General features: G+C 48.7%; 1 protein-coding gene across 2 annotated transcripts in view; it reads left to right on the top strand.

The window, feature by feature from the left end:
* The window catches only part of LOC133347803 (rho GTPase-activating protein gacN-like), a 34,201-nt gene that overhangs the window by 7,394 nt on the left and 4,695 nt on the right, over positions 1 to 22,112 (top strand). The window contains exons 2-8 of one of the 2 annotated variants that reach the window (XM_061560425.1): positions 4,125 to 4,222; positions 5,146 to 5,248; positions 7,795 to 7,939; positions 9,218 to 9,300; positions 14,933 to 15,040; positions 18,923 to 19,068; positions 21,666 to 21,703. In XM_061560425.1, coding sequence (XP_061416409.1) covers positions 4,135 to 4,222; positions 5,146 to 5,248; positions 7,795 to 7,939; positions 9,218 to 9,300; positions 14,933 to 15,040; positions 18,923 to 19,068; positions 21,666 to 21,703 — 711 coding nt within the window. In that variant the 5' untranslated portion in view covers positions 4,125 to 4,134. Of the gene's footprint in view, positions 1 to 3,945; positions 4,223 to 5,145; positions 5,249 to 7,794; positions 7,940 to 9,217; positions 9,301 to 14,932; positions 15,041 to 18,922; positions 19,069 to 21,665; positions 21,704 to 22,112 lie in introns of those variants that run through there. The other variant, XM_061560426.1, reaches the window with a different exon arrangement.

Below are 22,112 nucleotides of genomic sequence, written 5' to 3'. Positions count from 1 at the left end.
ACGCGTCAGAACATTACAACAACAAACAATACACAAACACACGATAGGTCTGCAAAGTATAGGGAAGGTAAGCAAGTCACTAAAACATACAAATAAAACTAAACTATTTTATTTTAACCAGGCAAAGCTCACTGAGCGTTTAGCTTCTTTTTCTAAGCGACCTGACCCCAAATGATAGCTCAACGAAGTGGCTTATCACGTGGGAATTTATAGCAGCCAAATAACACCTGTCAACACACTTTTTCTGGCATAAGGTATTCAAACGGTTTTAATGTAATTTTGGGGTGCTGATTCCAAATTTGGCATCAGTTTTTGTCTATCACATCAGGTTTTTGAGATATCAAATATTGCATTTTCAATAAAAAAACTGCAGAAGAAAAATATTAAATAAATGTGGATATCTACATAAAATGATATTATAAACACACTATCCTAAAAATACAGCACCATATTTTAACACTAAAGCAGTCACGGACTCGCAACAACTTGCAATCATAAGTGAGAGAGTTAAATTCGGGTAACATCAATGAAAATGGGGTATGCCGATAGCATAAAAATGAGATGTGATAGAGCAAATATGAGATCAGATTTGGAATCAGCACCCTGAAATTAGTCTAGAACAGCTGCAAAAGTCCAGGCCAGAAAAAATGATTTTTTTTTTGTTTGTTGACCCAGTGTAATCTAAAGAATCTAAAGCATGATAATTGGTTCTTTACCCTTCTATCTGGCAACAAAACTGACACCTTTTTGCAAGGAGTCATGTTTGCATAGACCGCAATACCTGCAGTCATAATACAAACAAAAGAACATAACTCTGATAATGTGCACTGTCCTTGAAGTTGATTGGTCCACACCCGAGACAGCTTTCCTTCGAGCCTAGTCTCATATGGGTTGGACCAGATGACGCCAAAAGGCGCACAACTCAAGGACAATGCACCATCAGAGTATGAGAGCTCGGGGCAAGCATCTACACTATGGGGACCTCATTTGCCAGTAAAAATATGATAATTGGTTCTTTACCCTTCTATCTGGCAACAAAACTGACACCTTTTTGCAAGGAGTCATGTTTGCATAGACCGCAATACCTGCAGTCATAATACAAACAAAAGAACATAACTCTTATGAGACTAGGCTCGAAGGAAAGCTGTCTCGGGTGTGGACCAATCAACTTCAAGGACATGTTTCTAAGATGTGAACATTTCTCGACACAGATCAGAGGTAGGGACTGAACCAACAAGGCGACGACTGTGTTTGAAAGCAAAGAGGACGGCTTCTGAGTAGATTGCGGCACGAGTTGAAGAAGCGAGGAGCGTCACAGCCAGTTGTCGTTTTTAACCTCGCAGTGGCGTTTGGCTCACCGTCGAACAAAAACGTTCTCTGCATCGGCGCGCTTTCAGATGCGCTTCTGCAGCCATCTGGAACGCTCTTCCTTCCGATATTAGGAAGCCACTGGAGCTATATGGACTTTTAAATATAGATTGAAAACCCATTTCTGTACAGCTGCTTTTTGTGTTTAGTTTGTTGTCCTTCCCCCGCACCTCCGATTAGCGCGGTTGCCTACGTGTGGTGCAAAAGAAGTTCAGTGTACATAGAATTTGATAATGCGCCAGCGATGTAGCTGATATAAAGATGCACAACAGATGAGTGGAGTGACGTCAACACCGTGTGTTTGGCTGCCCACGCACCTCGCCCTCGGCAAGGTAAGGTTAAAGTTAAACAGTAAAAAACAAGACTACCTTTACCCTACCTTTTACCTGACCACAATACCATCGCTCTACCCTACCTTTTACCCTTTAGCAGGTAAGGTAAAAGGTCAAAAGCAACGAGCCTACCTTTACCCTACCTTTTACCCTTAACCCATACAAATTACCCGATTACAGGGAAATTACTGGGGTACAACACATGAAAAAGGTTTATAACGATAAATGCTATCATATAGAATACTCTCGAATCGGGCGTTGAGGCTGTCGACGACACCGCCCTCCATAACCTCCTCGTCCCAGTCGTCTTGGTCGATGGCGATCTCATCAACAACCTGATCAAGTCCGTCATTGCCATCGTCCTCGGACGAACGACAGGCAATAAGACCCTGCGCCGCTCCGGCCCAGTTAGACGGAAGTCTTCAGGCAGCCGACGCCGACGTCCCGACCTCGCTGCCTGGGGGGCGAGCGCGTTGTGCTTCTTGAGGTGGACTTTCCACCCCGACGCGTTCGTGTGGGTGAAAAACCACTTGCGGCAGTGCACGCGCTGCCGCTTCCCTTGCTGTACATGGGGATCACCCTCCATCCAATGGTGCGTGTGCTCCTATGGGAACGATTGCTGTTCGCAGCGACCCCAAAAATGCCGTTGCTGGCATCCTCGACCTCGTCCGCTAGTACCTCTACCTCAAGGACGTGGACCGTCTCCATCTGGTCCGACATCAAGTATCGCAATTTAAAATAGAGGCCACGGACTGCGCCACGAAACTTTTAGAGGTAAACAAGGCACCGTATTTACCGGGTAATTATTCGCGCTACCTTAACTCTACCGGGCAATTCTTCTGAGCTACCTTTACCCTACCCTTTACCTTACCCCTTGGCATGTCGACACCTTTACTCTTGACCTTTACCCTTTTACCCGGTAAAAAAGGTAATTTACCTTACCTTGCCGAGGCCTACACGCACCAGCCAGGCAGAAAAACGTCGTTCTTCAAATAATATAGGACAACTATTGTTTTGTATTAAGCAAATTATAGGTGTAGCACAAATCACCGTCCGTGACATTTCCATGTACACTATTACAGTTGAAATGTACGGTGACAAAATAATAACCTTAATGAGTGGTGCCTGAAACCCAGATTCAAACGCTGGTACTTTCATAGCCAGCCACAAGCAGAACGGGGTGTTTAATGTCCACAAGCAGCAAACTAAGATGCTTTGTTCCACAAACCTCCTGCTCAATAATGAATCACTGAGTGGCAGTACCTGGAGTCCAATCGCAAAGTCCCGGTGAAGGGCTTTAATGTGCTAAGAGTGCATTCACAACTGCATATGTTGAACATATTTAGACCTTAATGGACAAATGCTCATCTTTAACGTTTCCATAAATGATAGCAATTACCATTAATTTTTAATTCAGACGACCTCCTAAATGGGAAAATGTATCGGCGCGTCAAGACGGCCAGCAAGTGGTGGGTTGAGAATTGATGACGGTGTTGGTGGAGTTATTGGAGACAACGCTATTTGCATCGATGATGATATTGTTGATGATAGTGATGATGTTGATGAAAACGATGTTTGACGTTGATGATGGAGTAAAACATGATAATTGCATTTATGACAATATGATGTGAAGCTTTCGTGACTGCAGGAATCCATACTCTTTGGTTCTTCCGGTAAAGTCATGTAGGTAGAAAAATAATCTAATAAAATACAAAAATAATATATCACGAAAAAATAATCCAGCAGTGGAACTGCTGGATTATTTTTTTGTGTTGCGATAGATATGTCGTGATTTATTATTTTTTGTTTTATTTTGTTTTATTCTTTTTCTACCTACGTGACTTTACCGAAAGAACCAAAGAGTATGACAATACGGTTAGTCATGGTGATAGCGATGATGTTTGTAACGATGATGCTGACGATAATGACAATAGCATCGTTAATAATGATAATCATTATGACATCGGTGATCCCTGATATTTCTTTTTAAAAATAGCATTTTTATATTTTGGATGGTGATGATGATGTGATAGTTGGGCTAAATTTGGAAATGGTGGTAGTGCCGGAGATGATGATGATGTTGGTGATGTTTATATTGGTGAAATTTTTTCGCACCGTACGTTGCGATTGTCGTAACAGTGGGGATACTAATGTTGGTGGTGATAGTGTAGCGGTGAACGTGCTGTGTTGCAACCCGAGTTCAATTAATTACCGCTCACCGCCAATACCGGGAATGATTATCTGACCCAGTTGTGGGCCTCCCTGGGTCGCCTGAACCTCAAGTGATTGTGTAAATATCGCCACTAGGGAGAAAAAGACCTTTCGTGTACCGTGCCGGCCTTCATTGGTGCTAGCTAACAGCACTTGTCCCTTTAGTCTGCTAAGGCTACACAGGGGATCTTTGTCTTTGGTGGTCGCGTGAAGGCCCTGTGGGATGAAGGCCCGCCTCTCCCGGCGGCACACAGCCGCACGGGTCTTCGGGGTGGAGTTGGTCTCCCTGCTGCAGTCCGGGGAAGATCAGGGTGAGATGACGACAACAACACTGCGGCAACCAACAACTCAACCACCACCAATAACAGCAGCATGGCCAGCATCTTACTTACAACCAACAGCCCAACTAACACCAACAAGAACTCAAACGCAAACACCAACCACAACCAACAACTCAACCACCACCAATAACAGCAGCATGGCCAGCATCTTACTTATTCTTAGGTTTTCGGTAAAGTCACGTAGGTAAAAAAAATAATTAATAATAAGTAAAATAAAATAAACAATTAAATGAGAGATTACAAGAGATACTACCCCGTATATATACTGTATACATATGGGGTAGTAGCTCTTGGAATCTCTCATTTACTTGATACATCAATCGTGCTGTGACGGTTCCACCTGAAGACGGAAGCTTGTGTTGCCTCCGAAACGTCGTGATTTTTATTTTATTTTTATTAATTTTAATATTTTTACCTACGTGACTTTACCGAAAACCTAAGAATATGAATACTTGCAGTCACGAAAGCTTCAAATCTAGCATCTCACTTACAACCAACAGCCCAACCAACGCCGACAAGAACTCAAACGCAAACACCAACCACAACCAATAACTCAGCCAACAACACCAACAACCCAACCACAACCCAAAACACCAACGGTGGAAAAAGTGCCTGCTGGCAGTTACCACATGTCTCTCTGCTTGTATGTCTGTCTATAGTTTTCTAGTTAGATTTTTGTTGCTATTTCTTTAATGCCTGATGATGATCGCTTGTGTTGCAATCGAAACGTCGTAATATGCTATTATTTAATTTATTATTTTATCTTTAGACGTGACTTAACCGAAAGAACCAAAGAATAATTTCACATTTGTTATAATGATATTTTCCCCGAGCACATGATGACCTTTGGGGCACCAAAACCAAAGTTGACCCCTACTCCGACCCCCTCACAGCGCCGCAGGTGGTCCGCATGTGCACGGCGTTTGTGGAGAGGCATGGGCTCGTGGATGGAATCTACCGCCTGTCGGGCGTTGCCAGCAACACCAAGCGTCTCAGGTGAGCTGCGGCGGGCCTCGACGAAACGCAGCTCTCGATGCGATTTCATACTCAGGTGTCTTTTTAAATCCTTTATATTAAGTTCACTTGCTTGCTTGCTTAGGACCGTGCAAATCTTTCGGTCGTTTTTTAACCCACTTCCCGTGATCATATCGAGCTGACATTTTGCACACAGACTCGTTGTGCGTGACAATGCATTTTCGTGAAAATTTTTTTTCCAAATTTTACACTGTTTATGGGAAAAAAATTAAATATTGAATTACCAATTGTTTAATGCTGCCAGACAATCATCTGACCCATAGGTAGCAGCCATCTCAAGCCAGAGGACGAGAGGACTCTAGCCGCCCCGATGCCACGCATATAAAGGATTTATAGTGAAAAACTTTATTTTTACGGGTTCATTTTTTAATCCTTTATATTAACTTCACTTGCTTGCTTACGACCATGCAAATCTTTCGGTCGTTTTTTAACCTACTTCCCGTGATCCAATCGAGTTGACATTTTGCACACAAACTCGTTGTGCGTGACAATGTATTTTCGTGAGAAAAAAATTTCCAAAACTTTACACCTTTTAGGAAAATATATATATTTAATTACCAATTGCTTAATGGTGGCAGACAATCATCTGACCCATAGGTGGCAGCCATCTCAAGCCAGAGGACGAGAGGACTCTAGCCGCCCGTTTCAAAGACCAATGTGGGCTGGGTTGTGGCCAATTGAACACGCATATAAAGGATTTATAGTGAAAAACTTTGTTTTTACGGGTTAATTTTTATGGAATACGGTTGATAGTATGTGCGGTGGCTATGTGGTCAATGGTAGAAGTAAAAACAAACATTTATACTAATAGGGTTTTCCCCCTTTTTTTCTGGCAACAAAACTGACACCTTTTGCAAGGAATCCTGCTTACATTAACCACAATACTTGCAGTCAAATGCAAACAAAAACAATACTCTGATAATGTGTGCATTGTCCTTGAAACGGATTGGTCCACACCAGAGACAGCTTTCTTTAGAGCCTAGTCTCATATGATGTTCGACCAGATGGCCTGAAACAAAAGGGGAAAACCCTATTAGTATATTTTGGTACTGGCAAAGGAGGTCCCATGATGAAACAAACATTTATGTTAACCGTTTTTCTCACTCACATGGTTGTTAGTCGACCTCTAAAATGTTCAACATTTATTTCTTAATCACCTTTCTGAATAGTTTATGTCATTTATAAATATTCAACCCCCTTGCAGTTGGACTCGAGTAAGCTGGAATTTGGGGTAAGCTGGAAAATCTACTCATATGATCAAGTGTAAGGGAACTTTTAGATATATGTATTTCTAATAAAGGGAAGGACACTGGAGGACATGGTGATGCTGCTTATTATCAGAGTGCGTGAGCAATAAAATTGAAAGTGTAACACCTGCAGCTAAACCAGTTCTGCAGAGCGAACGCTTGTAGCAATGCATTACTGTAATTGGCCCACCGCGCGCCTTGCAGAACTGAGCGTATGATTTAAATTTTATACCAGGAATGAGTAAGCATTGTAATGGCCCCACAGAGAGGAATGGCTTTAAATAATAACGGAGAGCATGTGGAATGAACGTTCCATGACTTTATTTAAGGAGGGGGCTCTGGGCAGACAGAACAGCGCTGAGAGGAAGCCCCCATCGCATCAGGGTCGAGGCTGGGTAGCAACAGCAGGTGATTGGCTGGGCTGGGAAGGATCGAAGTCCGTGAAGAACCTGCACACAAAGAGGAGCGGTGGTCCTTGAGGAATGAAAGCTTTTGGGGCGAGTGAGACCTCAGGACTCGTTTGAGTGAGTTGAGAAAATGGTGGGATGACAGAATAGCAGTGCGCTCAGCTAGGGGATGGAGCTGCGAGGCTACAGCAAGCTCGGCTAGCAGCAGAATGGTGAACGAGGACCCGTTTTGCCGGTATCAAGATGATGAAAAAATAAAAGGTCTTACCCTTTCCTGGCAACGATACAGCAAGTGTTAATTGGTTTTTTTACCCTTCTATCTGGCAACAAAACTGACAACTTTTTTTACAAGGAGTCATGTTTGCATAGACCGCAATACCTGCAGTCATAATACAAACAAAAGACATAACGCCTTTTGGCGTCATCTGGTCCAACCCATGTGAGACTAGGCTCTAAGGAAAGCTGTCTCGGGTGTGGACCAATCAACTTCAAGGACAATGCACATTATCAGAGTTATGTCTTTTGTTTGTATTATGACTGCAGGTATTGCGGTCTCTGCAAACATGACTCCTTGTAAAAAAAAAGGTGTCAGTTTTGTTGGCAGATAGAAGGGTAAAAAAACCAATTATCATATTTTTACTGGCAAATGAGGTTCACATAGGATACAGCAAGTGTTAAGATGTTTCCACGCCAAATATACACCTATTGCATGTGGTAAAACATGTTTTGATCATGTATGCATTGTCATTGACACTGAGTTGGCCTACGACAGAGAAAGCCTGCTTAATTGTCCTTGTCTCACGTGTGGTTGAGCAGTGTGTTTATGTTGATCATGGCGGCGGTGGTGATGCAGGGAGGAGTTTGATGCGGGCCGCGTGCCCGACCTGACCCGGAGCGTGTACATGCGCGATGTGCACTGCGTGAGCTCCCTCTGTAAGCAGTTCTTCCGCGACCTCCCCGAGCCCCTGCTCACCTACCACCTCTTCCACCTCTTCGATGTACGTATGTGCGCGTGTGTGCCCATAGTAGTAGTAAACGTCTGGTATGCAACAGCGCATGTCTTCATCGCATCACGCGTCTTCAGATGTATTGCTTGTTATCTGGGTCACGTGACCTCTGCAGTTTCTAGAAGACCCCTGCCAACTTCCATCCGATCTCAAATCTTCATTTTCTTGAAAAAGGCCCGAGGTTTACCTCTCGATCACCTCTTCCCCTCTCCATCACCTCTTCCCCTCTCCATCACCTCTTCCCCTTGGTCTCGGGGATCCAGCACAATTTGGGTTCTCCGAGGACAATTGTACCGACCCTACCTCCTGTGAGTGACCTTCCTCTCCCTCCAGATCGTGGATCCCTCTCACTCCTCGTCGTCCGAGATCTCTCTGCTGATTTTGACACCAAAGACCTTTCCATCCCGTATAACCATGTGGGCATCTCCAGTACACTTCTCTCCAACTTCTGCCTTCATTTTTCAAACTGCTTGTTCTACGATTTTGCACAAGGACCATCTTCTTCCCAGAAGCCCCTGTGCTAGCTATGGTGCCCCCCACAAGGCTCCACTCTCGCCCCCTGATCTTCGTAATGCATCTCCTGGAAAAATCTTTTCCATTGTTAATATCTGTGCTGCGGCAGGAGACCCAGCTGAACATCGCCATTGCCTCCAGGAACGCAATCTCCCTGTCCACCTTCGCGTCTCATGCCGGATTCGTTGTAACTTCCTCCAGAAACGTGTTGCGAAAGCAGAAGTGCTCCCCGTCGGTAAAGGAGTCCACTGTTAGGTGCCCGTCCTAAATTCTGGCATCGCACCGAGTGTGTGAATCCTCGGAGTTGAAATCGATCCTGGGCTTTCGTTGTCATGTTCATCACCCCTGCAGAATCTCTGCCCCCATTGTCATAATTGAAAATGAGATGTTCCATCTCAAGGGATTATTTAAGTGAAACGTTCAATTTCATAGGTTGCAAACTCCTTTCCAGCAGCCATCCATGCTATAAACTTCCTGCACTTGTCCAAGCTCAACACTTTTGTTTTTAGTTCCATGTGACTCTATTTAAAATAAATGTGACTGCAATCAATGGAGTTTGAAAAACCAAACTCTAAGTGCCAAAAATCCAGTGTCCTCTCACTTTCGTATGTCCTCATCTTTGCCAATCACCCACACGGGTACATGATCATCAGCAGCAATCAATACTGCCTTGGGTGACTTCAGACGAACCGATGTATTTATTTGGTCAAAATAGATGAACGATGTAATAACCGACTGTGTGTGCCCTGGTCCCAGGAGGCTGTTCGTGCTCCCTCAGTTGAGGAGAGGCTCCAGAAGATCCATCACGCCATCCACCAGCTACCGCTACCTCACTACAAGTAATCACCATCACCATCATCACCATCGCCATCAGCACAATCATCACCATCATCACCATCGCCATCAGCACAATCATCACCATCATCACCATCGCCATCAGCACAATCATCACCATCGTCACCATCGCCATCAGCACAATCATCACCATCATCACCATCGCCATCAGCACAATCATCACCATCATCACCATCGCCATCAGCACAATCATCACCATCATCACCATCGCCATCAGCACAATCATCACCATCATCACCATCGCCATCAGCACAATCATCACCATCGTCACCATCGCCATCAGCATAATCATCACCATCATCACCATCGCCATCAGCACAATCATCACCATCATCACCATCGCCATCAGCACAATCATCACCATCGTCAACATCGCCATCAGCACAATCATCACCATCGTCACCATCGCCATCAGCACAATCATCACCATCATCACCATCGCCATCAGCACAATCATCACCATCATCACCATCGTCACCATCACCATCATCACCATCGTCACCATCACCATCATCATCGTCACCATCGCCATCAGCACAATCATCATCATCGTCACCATCGCCATCAGCACAATCATCACCATCATCACCATCGCCATCAGCACAATCATCACCATCATCACCATCGCCATCAGCACAATCATCACCATCGTCACCATCGCCATCAGCACAATCATCACCATGATCACCATCACCATCAGCACAATCATCACCATCGTCACCATCGCCATCAGCACAATCATCACCATCGTCACCATCGCCATCAGCACAATCATCACCATCATCACCATCATCACCATCGTCACCATCGCCATCAGCATAATCATCACCATCATCACCATCATCACCATCAGCACAATCATCACCATCGTCACCATAGCCATCATCACAATCATCACCATCATCACCATCGCCATCAGCACAATCATCACCATCATCACCATCGCCATCAGCACAATCATCACCATCGTCACCATCACCATCAGCATAATCATCACCATCATCACCATCGCCATCAGCATAATCATCACCATCATCACCATCGCCATCAGCACAATCATCACCATCGTCACCATCACCATCAGCATAATCATCACCATCATCACCATCGCCATCAGCACAATCATCACCATCGTCACCATCACCATCAGCATAATCATCACCATCATCACCATCGCCATCAGCACAACCATCACCATCATCACCATCGCCATCAGCACAATCATCACCATCATCACCATCGCCATCAGCACAATCATCACCATCATCACCATCGTCACCATCACCATCAGCACAATCATCACCATCGTCACCATCGCCATCATCACAATCATCACAATCATCACCATCGTCACCATCGCCATCAGCACAATCATCACCATCATCACCATCGTCACCATCACCATCAGCACAATCATCACCATCATCACCATCAGCACAATCATCACCATCGTCACCATCGCCATCAGCACAATCATCACCATCATCACCATCGTCACCATCACCATCAGCACAACCATCACCATCATCACCATCGTCATCAGCACAATCATCACCATCATCACCATCAGCACAATCATTATCATCGTCACCATCACCATCAGCACAATCATCACCATCATCACCATCGCCATCAGCACAATCATCACCATCATCACCATCAGCACAACCATCATCATCATCACCATCGTCACCATCAGCACAATCATCACCATCATCACCATCGTCACCATCACCATCAGCACAATCATCACCATCATCACCATCACCATCAGCACAATCATCACCATCATCACCATCGCCATCAGCACAATCATCACCATCATCACCATCGCCATCAGCACAATCATCACCATCATCACCATCAGCACAATCATCACCATCATCACCATCAGCACAATCATCACCATCATCACCATCGCCATCAGCACAATCATCACCATCATCACCATCAGCACAATCATCACCATCATCACCATCGCCATCAGCACAACCATCACCATCATCACCATCGCCATCAGCACAATCATCACCATCATCACCATCACCATCAGCACAATCATCACCATCATCACCATCACCATCAGCACAATCATCACCATCATCACCATCGCCATCAGCACAATCATCACCATCATCACCATCGCCATCAGCACAATCATCACCATCATCACCATCGCCATCAGCACAATCATCACCATCATCACCATCGCCATCAGCACAATCATCACCATCATCACCATCATCACCATCAGCACAATCATCACCATCATCACCATCATCGCCATCAGCACAATCATCACCATCATCACCATCGCCATCAGCACAACCATCACCATCATCACCATCGCCATCAGCACAATCATTACCATCATCACCATCACCATCAGCACAATCATCACAATCATCACCATCGCCATCAGCACAATCATCACCATCGTCACCATCGCCATCAGCACAATCATCACCATCATCACCATCGTCACCATCGTCACCATCATCATCACCATCGTCACCATCGCCATCAGCACAATCATCACCATCGTCACCATCGCCATCAGCACAATCATCACCATCATCACCATCGCCATCAGCACAATCAGCACCATCATCACCATCGCCATCAGCACAATCATCACCATCGTCACCATCGCCATCAGCACAATCATCACCATCATCACCATCGCCATCAGCACAATCATCACCATCATCACCATCGCCATCAGCACAATCATCACCATCGTCACCATCGCCATCAGCACAACCATCACCATCATCACCATCGCCATCAGCACAACCATCACCATCATCACCATCACCATCAGCACAATCATCACCATCGTCACCATCGCCATCAGCACAACCATCACCATCATCACCATCGCCATCAGCACAACCATCACCATCATCACCATCACCATCAGCACAATCATCACCATCATCACCATCACCATCAGCACAACCATCACCATCATCACCATCACCATCAGCACAATCATCACCATCATCACCATCGCCATCAGCACAACCATCACCATCGTCACCATCACCATCAGCACAATCATCACCATCGTCACCATCGCCATCAGCACAATCATCACCATCATCACCATCGCCATCAGCACAACCATCACCATCATCACCATCACCATCAGCACAATCATCACCATCATCACCATCGCCATCAGCACAACCATCACCATCGTCACCATCACCATCAGCACAATCATCACCATCATCACCATCGCCATCAGCACAACCATCACCATCGTCACCATCACCATCAGCACAATCATCACCATCGTCACCATCGCCATCAGCACAATCATCACCATCATCACCATCGCCATCAGCACAACCATCACCATCATCACCATCACCATCAGCACAATAATCACCATCATCACCATCGCCATCAGCACAATCATCACCATCATCACCATCGCCATCAGCACAACCATCACCATCGTCACCATCACCATCAGCACAATCATCACCATCGTCACCATCACCATCAGCACAATCATCACCATCATCACCATCACCATCAGCACAACCATCACCATCATCACCATCAGCACAATCATCACCATCATCACCATCGCCATCAGCACAACCATCACCATCGTCACCATCGCCATCAGCACAATCATCACCATCGTCACCATCGCCATCAGCACAATCATCACCATCATCATCATCGCCATCAGCACAACCATCACCATCGTCACCATCGCCATCAGCACAACCATCATCACCATCGCCATCAGCACAATCATCACCATCATCACCATCGCCATCAGCACAACCATCACCATCGTCACCATCACCATCAGCACAATCATCACCATCATCACCATCACCATCAGCACAACCATCACCATCATCACCATCACCATCAGCACAATCATCACCATCATCACCATCGCCATCAGCACAACCATCACCATCGTCACCATCGCCATCAGCACAATCATCACCATCGTCACCATCGCCATCAGCACAATCATCACCATCATCATCATCGCCATCAGCACAACCATCACCATCGTCACCATCGCTATCAGCACAACCATCATCACCATCGCCATCAGCACAATCATCACCATCATCACCATCGCCATCAGCACAACCATCACCATCGTCACCATCGCCATCAGCACAATCATCACCATCATCACCATCACCATCAGCACAATCATCACCATCATCACCATCGCCATCAGCACAATCATCACCATCATCACCATCGCCATCAGCACAATCATCACCATCGTCACCATCGCCATCAGCACAATCATCACCATTGTCACCATCGCCATCAGCACAATCATCACCATCATCACCATCGCCATCAGCACAATCATCACCATCATCACGCCATCCACCAGCTATCACTACCTCACTACAAGTAAACACCATCGCCATCAGCACAATCATCACCATCGCCATCAGCACAACCATCACCATCGTCACCATCGCCATCAGCACAATCATCACCATCATCACCATCACCATCAGCACAATCATCACCATCATCACCATCACCATCAGCACAATCATCACCATCATCACCATCGCCATCAGCACAATCATCACCATCGTCACCATCGCCATCAGCACAATCATCACCATCGTCACCATCGCCATCAGCACAATCATCACCATCATCACCATCGCCATCAGCACAATCATCACCATCGCCATCAGCACAATCATGCACTAGTTACGATGGCCATGCTGTGTTATTAAATGATGGGGGTGAGAGGGGGGCAAACGGAGTGAGGGGGAGATGAAACCAGATAGACAGATGTACTGTGATAATTGGTTTTTTTACCCTTTTATTTTTACCCTTTTTTACGTGCGCCTTTTTGGCGTCATCTGGTCCAACACCACGTGAGACTAGGCTCTAAGGAAAGTTGTCTCGGGTGTGGACCAATCAACTTCAAGGACCACCACCAACGCCACTGATGCCACCAACGTCGCTCCATCGACACCACCAACAACGCCACTGATGCCACTAACGTCGCGCCATCAACACCACCACCAACGCCACTGATCCCACCAACATCGCTCCATCGACACCACCACCAACGCCACTGATGCCACCAACGTCGCGCCATCAACACCACCACCAACGCCACTGATCCCACCAACGTCGCGCCATCGACACCACCACCAACAACGCCACTGATGCCATCAACGCCAACACCACCGTCATTATCAGAGTTATGTTTTTTGTTTGCATTACGACTGCAGGTATTGTGTTCTATGCAAACATGACTCCTTGTAAAAACTGTGTCAGTTTTGTTGCCAGATAAAAGGGTAAAAAAAACAATTATCATATTTTTTCTTCTGGAAAATGAGGTTCCAATGGTGTAGATGTACTGTGCTCCAAAATCTAAGCCACTCTGACGAACGCGGTGGAGTATGATCAACCAATTCTCATGACCCTCACGGCGTGATGGTGGGTGGCGGGGGGGGCGGTGTGTCATCCGGCAATGGGCGGGGGGAGGGGGGGGGCTCATCCAACAGTGGATTGATACAGGCCTCTACATAAACATTGATCGATTTTATGCTGTTGCTGCTGCTGTTGTTGCTGCTGTTGCTGTGATAGCACGCTGGAGTTCCTCATCAGCCACCTGAGTCACATGGCGTCTCACAGCGCACAGACCAACATGCACGCGCAGAACCTTGCCATCGTGTGGGCCCCCAACCTCCTGCGGTGAGCACAACGTCACGCCATCGACACCACCACCAACATCGCTCCATCGACACCACCACCAACGCCACTGATGCCACCAACGTCGCTCCATCGACACCACCACCAACGCCACTGATGCCACTAACGTCGCACCATCGACACCACCACCAACGTCACTGATCCCACCATCGTCGCTCCATCGACACCACCACCAACGCCACTGATGCCACCAACGTCGCTCCATCGACACCACCACCAACGCCACTGATGCCACCAACGTCGCGCCATCGACACCACCACCAACGCCACTGATGCCACCAACGTCGCTCCATCGACACCACCACCAACGCCACTGATGCCACCAAAGTCGCGCCATCGACACCACCACCAACGTCACTGATGCCACCAACGTCGCTCCATCGACACCACCACCAACGCCACTGATGCCACCAAAGTCGCGCCATCGACACCACCACCAACGTCACTGATGCCACCAACGTCGCTCCATCGACACCACCACCAACGTCACTGATGCCACCAAAGTCGCGCCATCGACACCACCACCAACGCCACTGATGCCACCAACGTCGCGCCATCAACACCACCACCAACGCCACTGATGCCACCAACGTCGCTCCATCAACACCACCACGAACGCCACTGATGCCACCAACGTCGCTCCATCGACACCACCACCACCAACGCCACTGATGCCACCAACGTCGCGCCATCAACACCACCACCAACGTCACTGATGCCACCAACGTCGCGCCATCAACACCACCACCAACGCCACTGATGCCACCAACGTCGCGCCATCAACACCACCACCAACGCCACTGATGCCACCAACGTCGCGCCATCAACACCACCAACAACGCCACTGATGCCACCAACGTCGCGCCATCAACACCACCACCAACGTCACTGATGCCACCAATGTCGCGCCATCAACACCACCAACAACGTCACTGATGCCACCAACGTCGCTCCATCAACACCACCACCAACGCCACTGATGCCACCAACGTCGTGCCATCGACACCACCACCAACGCCACTGATGTCACCAACGTCGCGCCATCGACACCACCACCACCAACGCCACTGATGCCACCAACGTCGCTCCATCGACACCACCACCAACGCCACTGATGCCACCAACATCGCGCCATCAACACCACCACCAACGTCACTGATGCCACCAACGTCGCGCCATCAACACCACCACCAACGCCACTGATGCCACCAACGTCGCGCCATCAACACCACCACAACGTCACTGATGCCACCAACGTCGCGCCATCAACACCACCACCAACGCCACTGATCCCACCAACATCGCTCCATCAACACCACCAACAACGCCACTGATGCCACCAACGTCGCGCCATCAACACCACCACCAACGTCACTGATGCCACCAACGTCGCGCCATCAACACCACCACCAACGCCACTGATGCCACCAACGTCGCGCCATCAACACCACCACCAACGCCACTGATGCCACCAACGTCGCTCCATCGACACCACCACCAACGCCACTGATGCCACCAACGTCGCGCCATCAACACCACCACCAACGCCACTGATGCCACCAACGTCGCTCCATCGACACCACCACCAACGCCACTGATGCCACCAACGTCGCTCCATCAACACCACCACCAACGCCACTGATGCCACCAACGTCGCGCCATCAACACCACCACCAACGTCACTGATGCCACCAACGTCGCGCCATCAACACCACCACCAACGCCACTGATCCCACCAACGTCGCTCCATCGACACCACCACCAACGCCACTGATGCCACCAACGTCGCGCCATCAACACCACCACCAACGCCACTGATGCCACCAACGTCGCTCCATCGACACCACCACCAACGCCACTGATGCCACCAACGTCGCTCCATCGACAACACCAACAACGCCACTGATCCCACCAACATCGCTCCATCGACACCACCACCAACGCCACTGATGCCACCAACGTCGCGCCATCAACACCACCACCAACGCCACTGATGCCACCAACGTCGCTCCATCAAAACCACCACCAATGCCACTGATGCCACCAACGTCGCTCCATCGACACCACCACCAACGCCACTGATGCCACCAACGTCGCTCCATCGACACCACCACCAACGCCACTGATGCCACCAACGTCGCTCCATCGACAACACCACCAACGCCACTGATGCCACCAACATCGCTCCATCAACACCACCACCAACGCCACTGATCCCACCAACATCGCTCCATCGACAACACCACCAACGCCACTGATCCCACCAACATCGCTCCATCGACACCACCAACAACGCCACTGATGCCACCAACATCGCGCCATCGACACCACCACCAACGCCACTGATCCCACCAACATCGCTCCATCGACAACACCACCAACGCCACTGATCCCACCAACATCGCTCCATCGACACCACCAACAACGCCACTGATGCCACCAACATCGCTCCATCGACACCACCAACAACGCCACTGATGCCACCAACGTCGCTCCATCGACACCACTACCAACGCCACTGATCCCACCAACATCGCTCCATCAACACCACCAACAACGCCACTGATGCCACCAACGTCGCTCCATCGACACCACCACCAACGCCACTGATGCCACCAACGTCGCTCCATCGACACCACCACCAACGCCACTGATGCCACCAACGTCGCTCCATCGACACCACCACCAACGCCACTGATGCCACCAACGTCGCTCCATCGACACCACCACCAACGCCACTGATGCCACCAACATCGCTCCATCAACACCACCAACAACGCCACTGATGCCACCAACGTCGCTCCATCGACACCACTACCAACGCCACTGATGCCACCAACGTCGCGCCATCGACACCACCAACAACGTCACTGATGCCACCAACGTCGCTCCATCGACAACACCAACAACGCCACTGATGCCACCAACGTCGCTCCATCGACAACACCAACAACGCCACTGATGCCACTAACGTCGCGCCATCAACACCACCACCAACGCCACTGATGCCACCAACATCGCTCCATCGACACCACCACCAACGCCAATGATGCCACCAACGTCACTCCATCGACACCACCACCAACGCCACTGATGCCACCAACGTCGCGCCATCAACACCACCACTAACGCCACTGATGCCACCAACGTCGCGCCATCGACACCACCACCAACAACGCCACTGATGCCACCAACGTCGCGCCATCGACACCACCAACAACGTCACTGATGCCACCAACGTCGCTCCATCGACAACACCAACAACGCCACTGATGCCACCAACGTCGCTCCATCGACAACACCACCAACGCTACTGATGCCACCAACGTCGCGCCATCGACACCACCACCAACGCCACTGATGCCACCAACGTCGCTCCATCGACACCACCACCAACGCCACTGATGCCACCAATGTCGCGCCATCGACACCACCACCAACGCCACTGATGCCACCAACGTCGCGCCATCGACACCACCACCAACAACGCCACTGATGCCATCAACGCCAACACCACCATCAACATCGCCCCCATCACTACCAATCAGCATCACAACCATCAACATCACCGCAAAATCAACACCACCATTAAAATCACCACCATTGCTATAAGGACACCAATGGTGGGCAATGGGTGGTGGTGGGTCTTGGATCGGTGGTGGTGGTGGTGAGTGATAATGCTGGATGATGATGCTTTTTCATGATAATGATGATAATAGGTGACGGAGCTAGTTGGCGTTGTTGGGTAATGCTGGGTAATGATGTTGGACTGCGGATCTAATGTATGGGTGATGGTGATGGACCGTGAAGTTGGGTGATGATGCTCGGTGGTCGTGGTGGCGATGATTGTGGTTGCTTGGACAGCTCACGTGGCACGGAGGGGGCACCGGTTGGGGGTGCCGCTTTCCTGGAGGTGCGGGTTCAGTCCGTGGTCGTGGAGACGCTGCTCAGCCACCGGCAACGCCTCTTCTGCAGCGTCTTCCAGCCCAGCGCCTCTCGGCCGCACAGTGGTGGGAGACAAACATGGGGGTGGGGGGGGGAGACAAACATGGGGGTGGGAGGGGGGGTGAGAGACAAACATGGGGGTGGGGGAGGGGGTTGTGAAGACACAAGAGATACAATCCCTCCACCATCCCTTTTACCTCCGATTTTCACTCTTACCCTCCCATACCTAGTCTCCCTCTTAAACTCCTCCCTCACTTCTGGTGTTTTTCCTCTCACCTCCAAGTCGGCTGTCATAATCCACCTTGTAAATAAAAGTGTCACGTAAAAACAAAGTTTTTCACTATAAATCCTTAATATGCGTGGCAGCAAACTTAATATAAAGGATTTAAAAATATATTCGCCTGTGGAGGACGCGGGGATCGATCCCGCGACCTTTGGCATGGGAAGCGAGGGCGCTACCAACTGCGCTACTCCGCCACGGCCTGTGGAGGAGTTACGCTCTGGGCTCTTATACTGTGATGTTCAGCCAAAGCCAAGAATGAGTTCTTTTGAATATATGTAAAATATTAATTTTTTGCCTAAAAAGTGTAAAATTTTGGGAATTTTTTTTCACGAACATTAATTGTCTGGCACAACGAGTCTGTGTGGAAAATGTCAGCTCGATTGGATCACAGGAAGTGGGTTAAAAAACGACCGAAAGATTTGCACGGTCGTAAGCAAGCAAGCACGCAAGCAAGCAAGCAAGCATGCGAACTTAATATAAAGGATTTAAAAAGACACCCCATTGACATTTTTAGTCCTGCAAATTACCGGCCAATCTCTGTCCTCCATTACTTCTCGAAGGTTCTTGAACGTCTTGTCCACTCCCGCCTTGCTCGCTATATCTCATCTAATTATATTATCATTTACCCTCAGTTCCAATCTGGATTCCGCCCCTTCCATTCCACTGACACTGCCCTCCTCGCTGTATGGAATCATCAAAACAAACTCTGCCAATTCTTGTTCTGACCTCTCCTCAATCCTCATTCTTCTGGATCTTTCCTCAGTCTTCCCTACACTTCTTTGCACCCTCTCCAGTTTCAGTATCTCCAGCACACCCCTTTCCTGGCTCCAGTCTTATCTCTCTTCATGCACTTCCTTGCTTTCTTTCAGCCACTCCATGGTCTGTCCTAGAACCATTTTTATCTCACCTCACTTTCCCCATCATTTCTTTGCCGACGACACCCAGATTTTCTTTTCCTTTTCCTCCTTTGACCCTGACCTTGCCTCTCGCATTTCAGACTCACTGTCCAATCCTCGATGTCACGCCACTACCTTTCCATCAACCCTTCCACAACTGAATTGATTTCCTTCCCTTCTCCCCATTCCCCTCCACCCTGTCCTCTCATTCCCTCTCTTCTCCCTCACTCCTGTCTCCTCTGCTCGCAACCTTTGAGTCATCTTCAGCTCCTCCCTCGTACAATCCATCCCCTCATCTGACTATCTGCTGCTGATTCACTCCCTCATTTTCCCTCCCCTTGATTCTTTGTCTCAGCCTTCCTACTTACCCCTTTGCTCCTCTCCAACATATACAAAATGCCTCAACCCAGATCATTCTTAACCTCCCCCACAATTCCCACACTTCTTCTCTACTTTCCCAACTCCACTGGCTCCCAGTCTCCTATCGCTGTCTGTTTAAATTTCACACTCCAGTCTATAAATCCCTCCACGGTCTTGCCCCACCATATCTTGCATCTCTCATATTGTGCTCCTCTCTCCCAGTGCATCCTCTACGCTCCCAATCTATTCTGTCCCTCTCTGTAATCCCCTTGCCCTAGCGCCCAGTCTCGCTTGCATTCATTTTCCCTTCTTGCTCCCCTCCACTGCTGCACATGAAACAATCACCTTCACCAACTTGCTTACGTTCCTCCCTTAAAACAACCTCCATCTCGTCTCCCTCGCTCCATCCTGCTACCGATAGCTCCCCGCCCCCAGCTACGACCAAGTCTACCGCAACCCCTATCACTACCCCAATCCATCCTCAACCACTCCCACCTCTCCTCGTGCCACCATAACTACACCACCACTCTTAATAACCCCACTCTTTATTTCAACTACTATCGTCGGATGTACAATTGGTGTAAAGCGCCTTGGAACAAGGTGCTTTTTAAATCTATATAAGATAAAGAGCCGGCCACGTGGTGGGGGGTGGTGGGGGGTGGTGGGGGGTGGTGGGGGGTGGTGGGGGGTGGTGGGGGTGGTGGGGGTGGTGGGGGGTGGTGGGGGGTGGTGGGGGGTGGTGGGAGACACAATTCCCCCGCGTGGGGGTGGGGGTCACAAGGCTCATGAGAGCAGGAAATCACTTAGACTTTGGTTGTTATAGTCCGGCTAATGGAACAAAGCGGTATGAAAGCAAGGATGTATGCAAGATATTAAAAAATATATCCATCAACTGTATAGTACGACAAAATAAAAGTGAATAATCTATTCCAGTTTTGAATCATGGCCCCAAAATCCTGACAATTCCATTGAATCTGGTGGGGCCGGAGGGGGGAGGGGAGAAATAAAATCGTGAATAACTTAGTACTCCTGGCACCAACTACCAAGCACCATGCCACATCTGTGTAGCCGCATTCCCACGATGATGACAATAATGAGAAGAGTGTCCGCCATTGTTTTCCAGATGGACTTTCCACCCAGAACAGCTCTGCAGCTGAAGAGGTATTTGTTAATGTGTGTGGAGAGTTGGTGTGTTTGTGTGTGTGTGGAGAGCGGTGGTGCAAGCGGTTAACGGGATGCGCTATGAACCCAGGAACCTGAGTTCGATTCCCACTCACGACCAATAATAGTGACGATTATCTGAACTGGTCCTGGGCGTCCTCTAGGTCGACTCAGCCTCAAATGAGTACCTGGTGCCATGTCCAAACATCGCCACTAGGGAGACAAATGCGTCCAGGCATGGTGTAGGCCACCCACCCCTTCGTGTGCTGTGCCAGGCTTCAAAGGTGCTTGCTAGCAGCACTTGCACGAAGAGTCTGTTTAAGCTGTAAGGGGGTTCTTTGTGTGTCACCTACATCGGCTACATGGACCACTGGCTGGAGAAAATGTGGGTCGAGAGAATGATGATCCC

The sequence above is a fragment of the Lethenteron reissneri genome, chromosome 26 (genome assembly GCF_015708825.2).
Source record: "Lethenteron reissneri isolate LAM-NWPU_2019-01 chromosome 26, ASM1570882v1, whole genome shotgun sequence".
In the NCBI taxonomy this organism is placed as follows: Eukaryota; Metazoa; Chordata; class Hyperoartia; order Petromyzontiformes; family Petromyzontidae; genus Lethenteron; species Lethenteron reissneri.
This window is presented reverse-complemented; position numbering and strand designations above follow the sequence as displayed.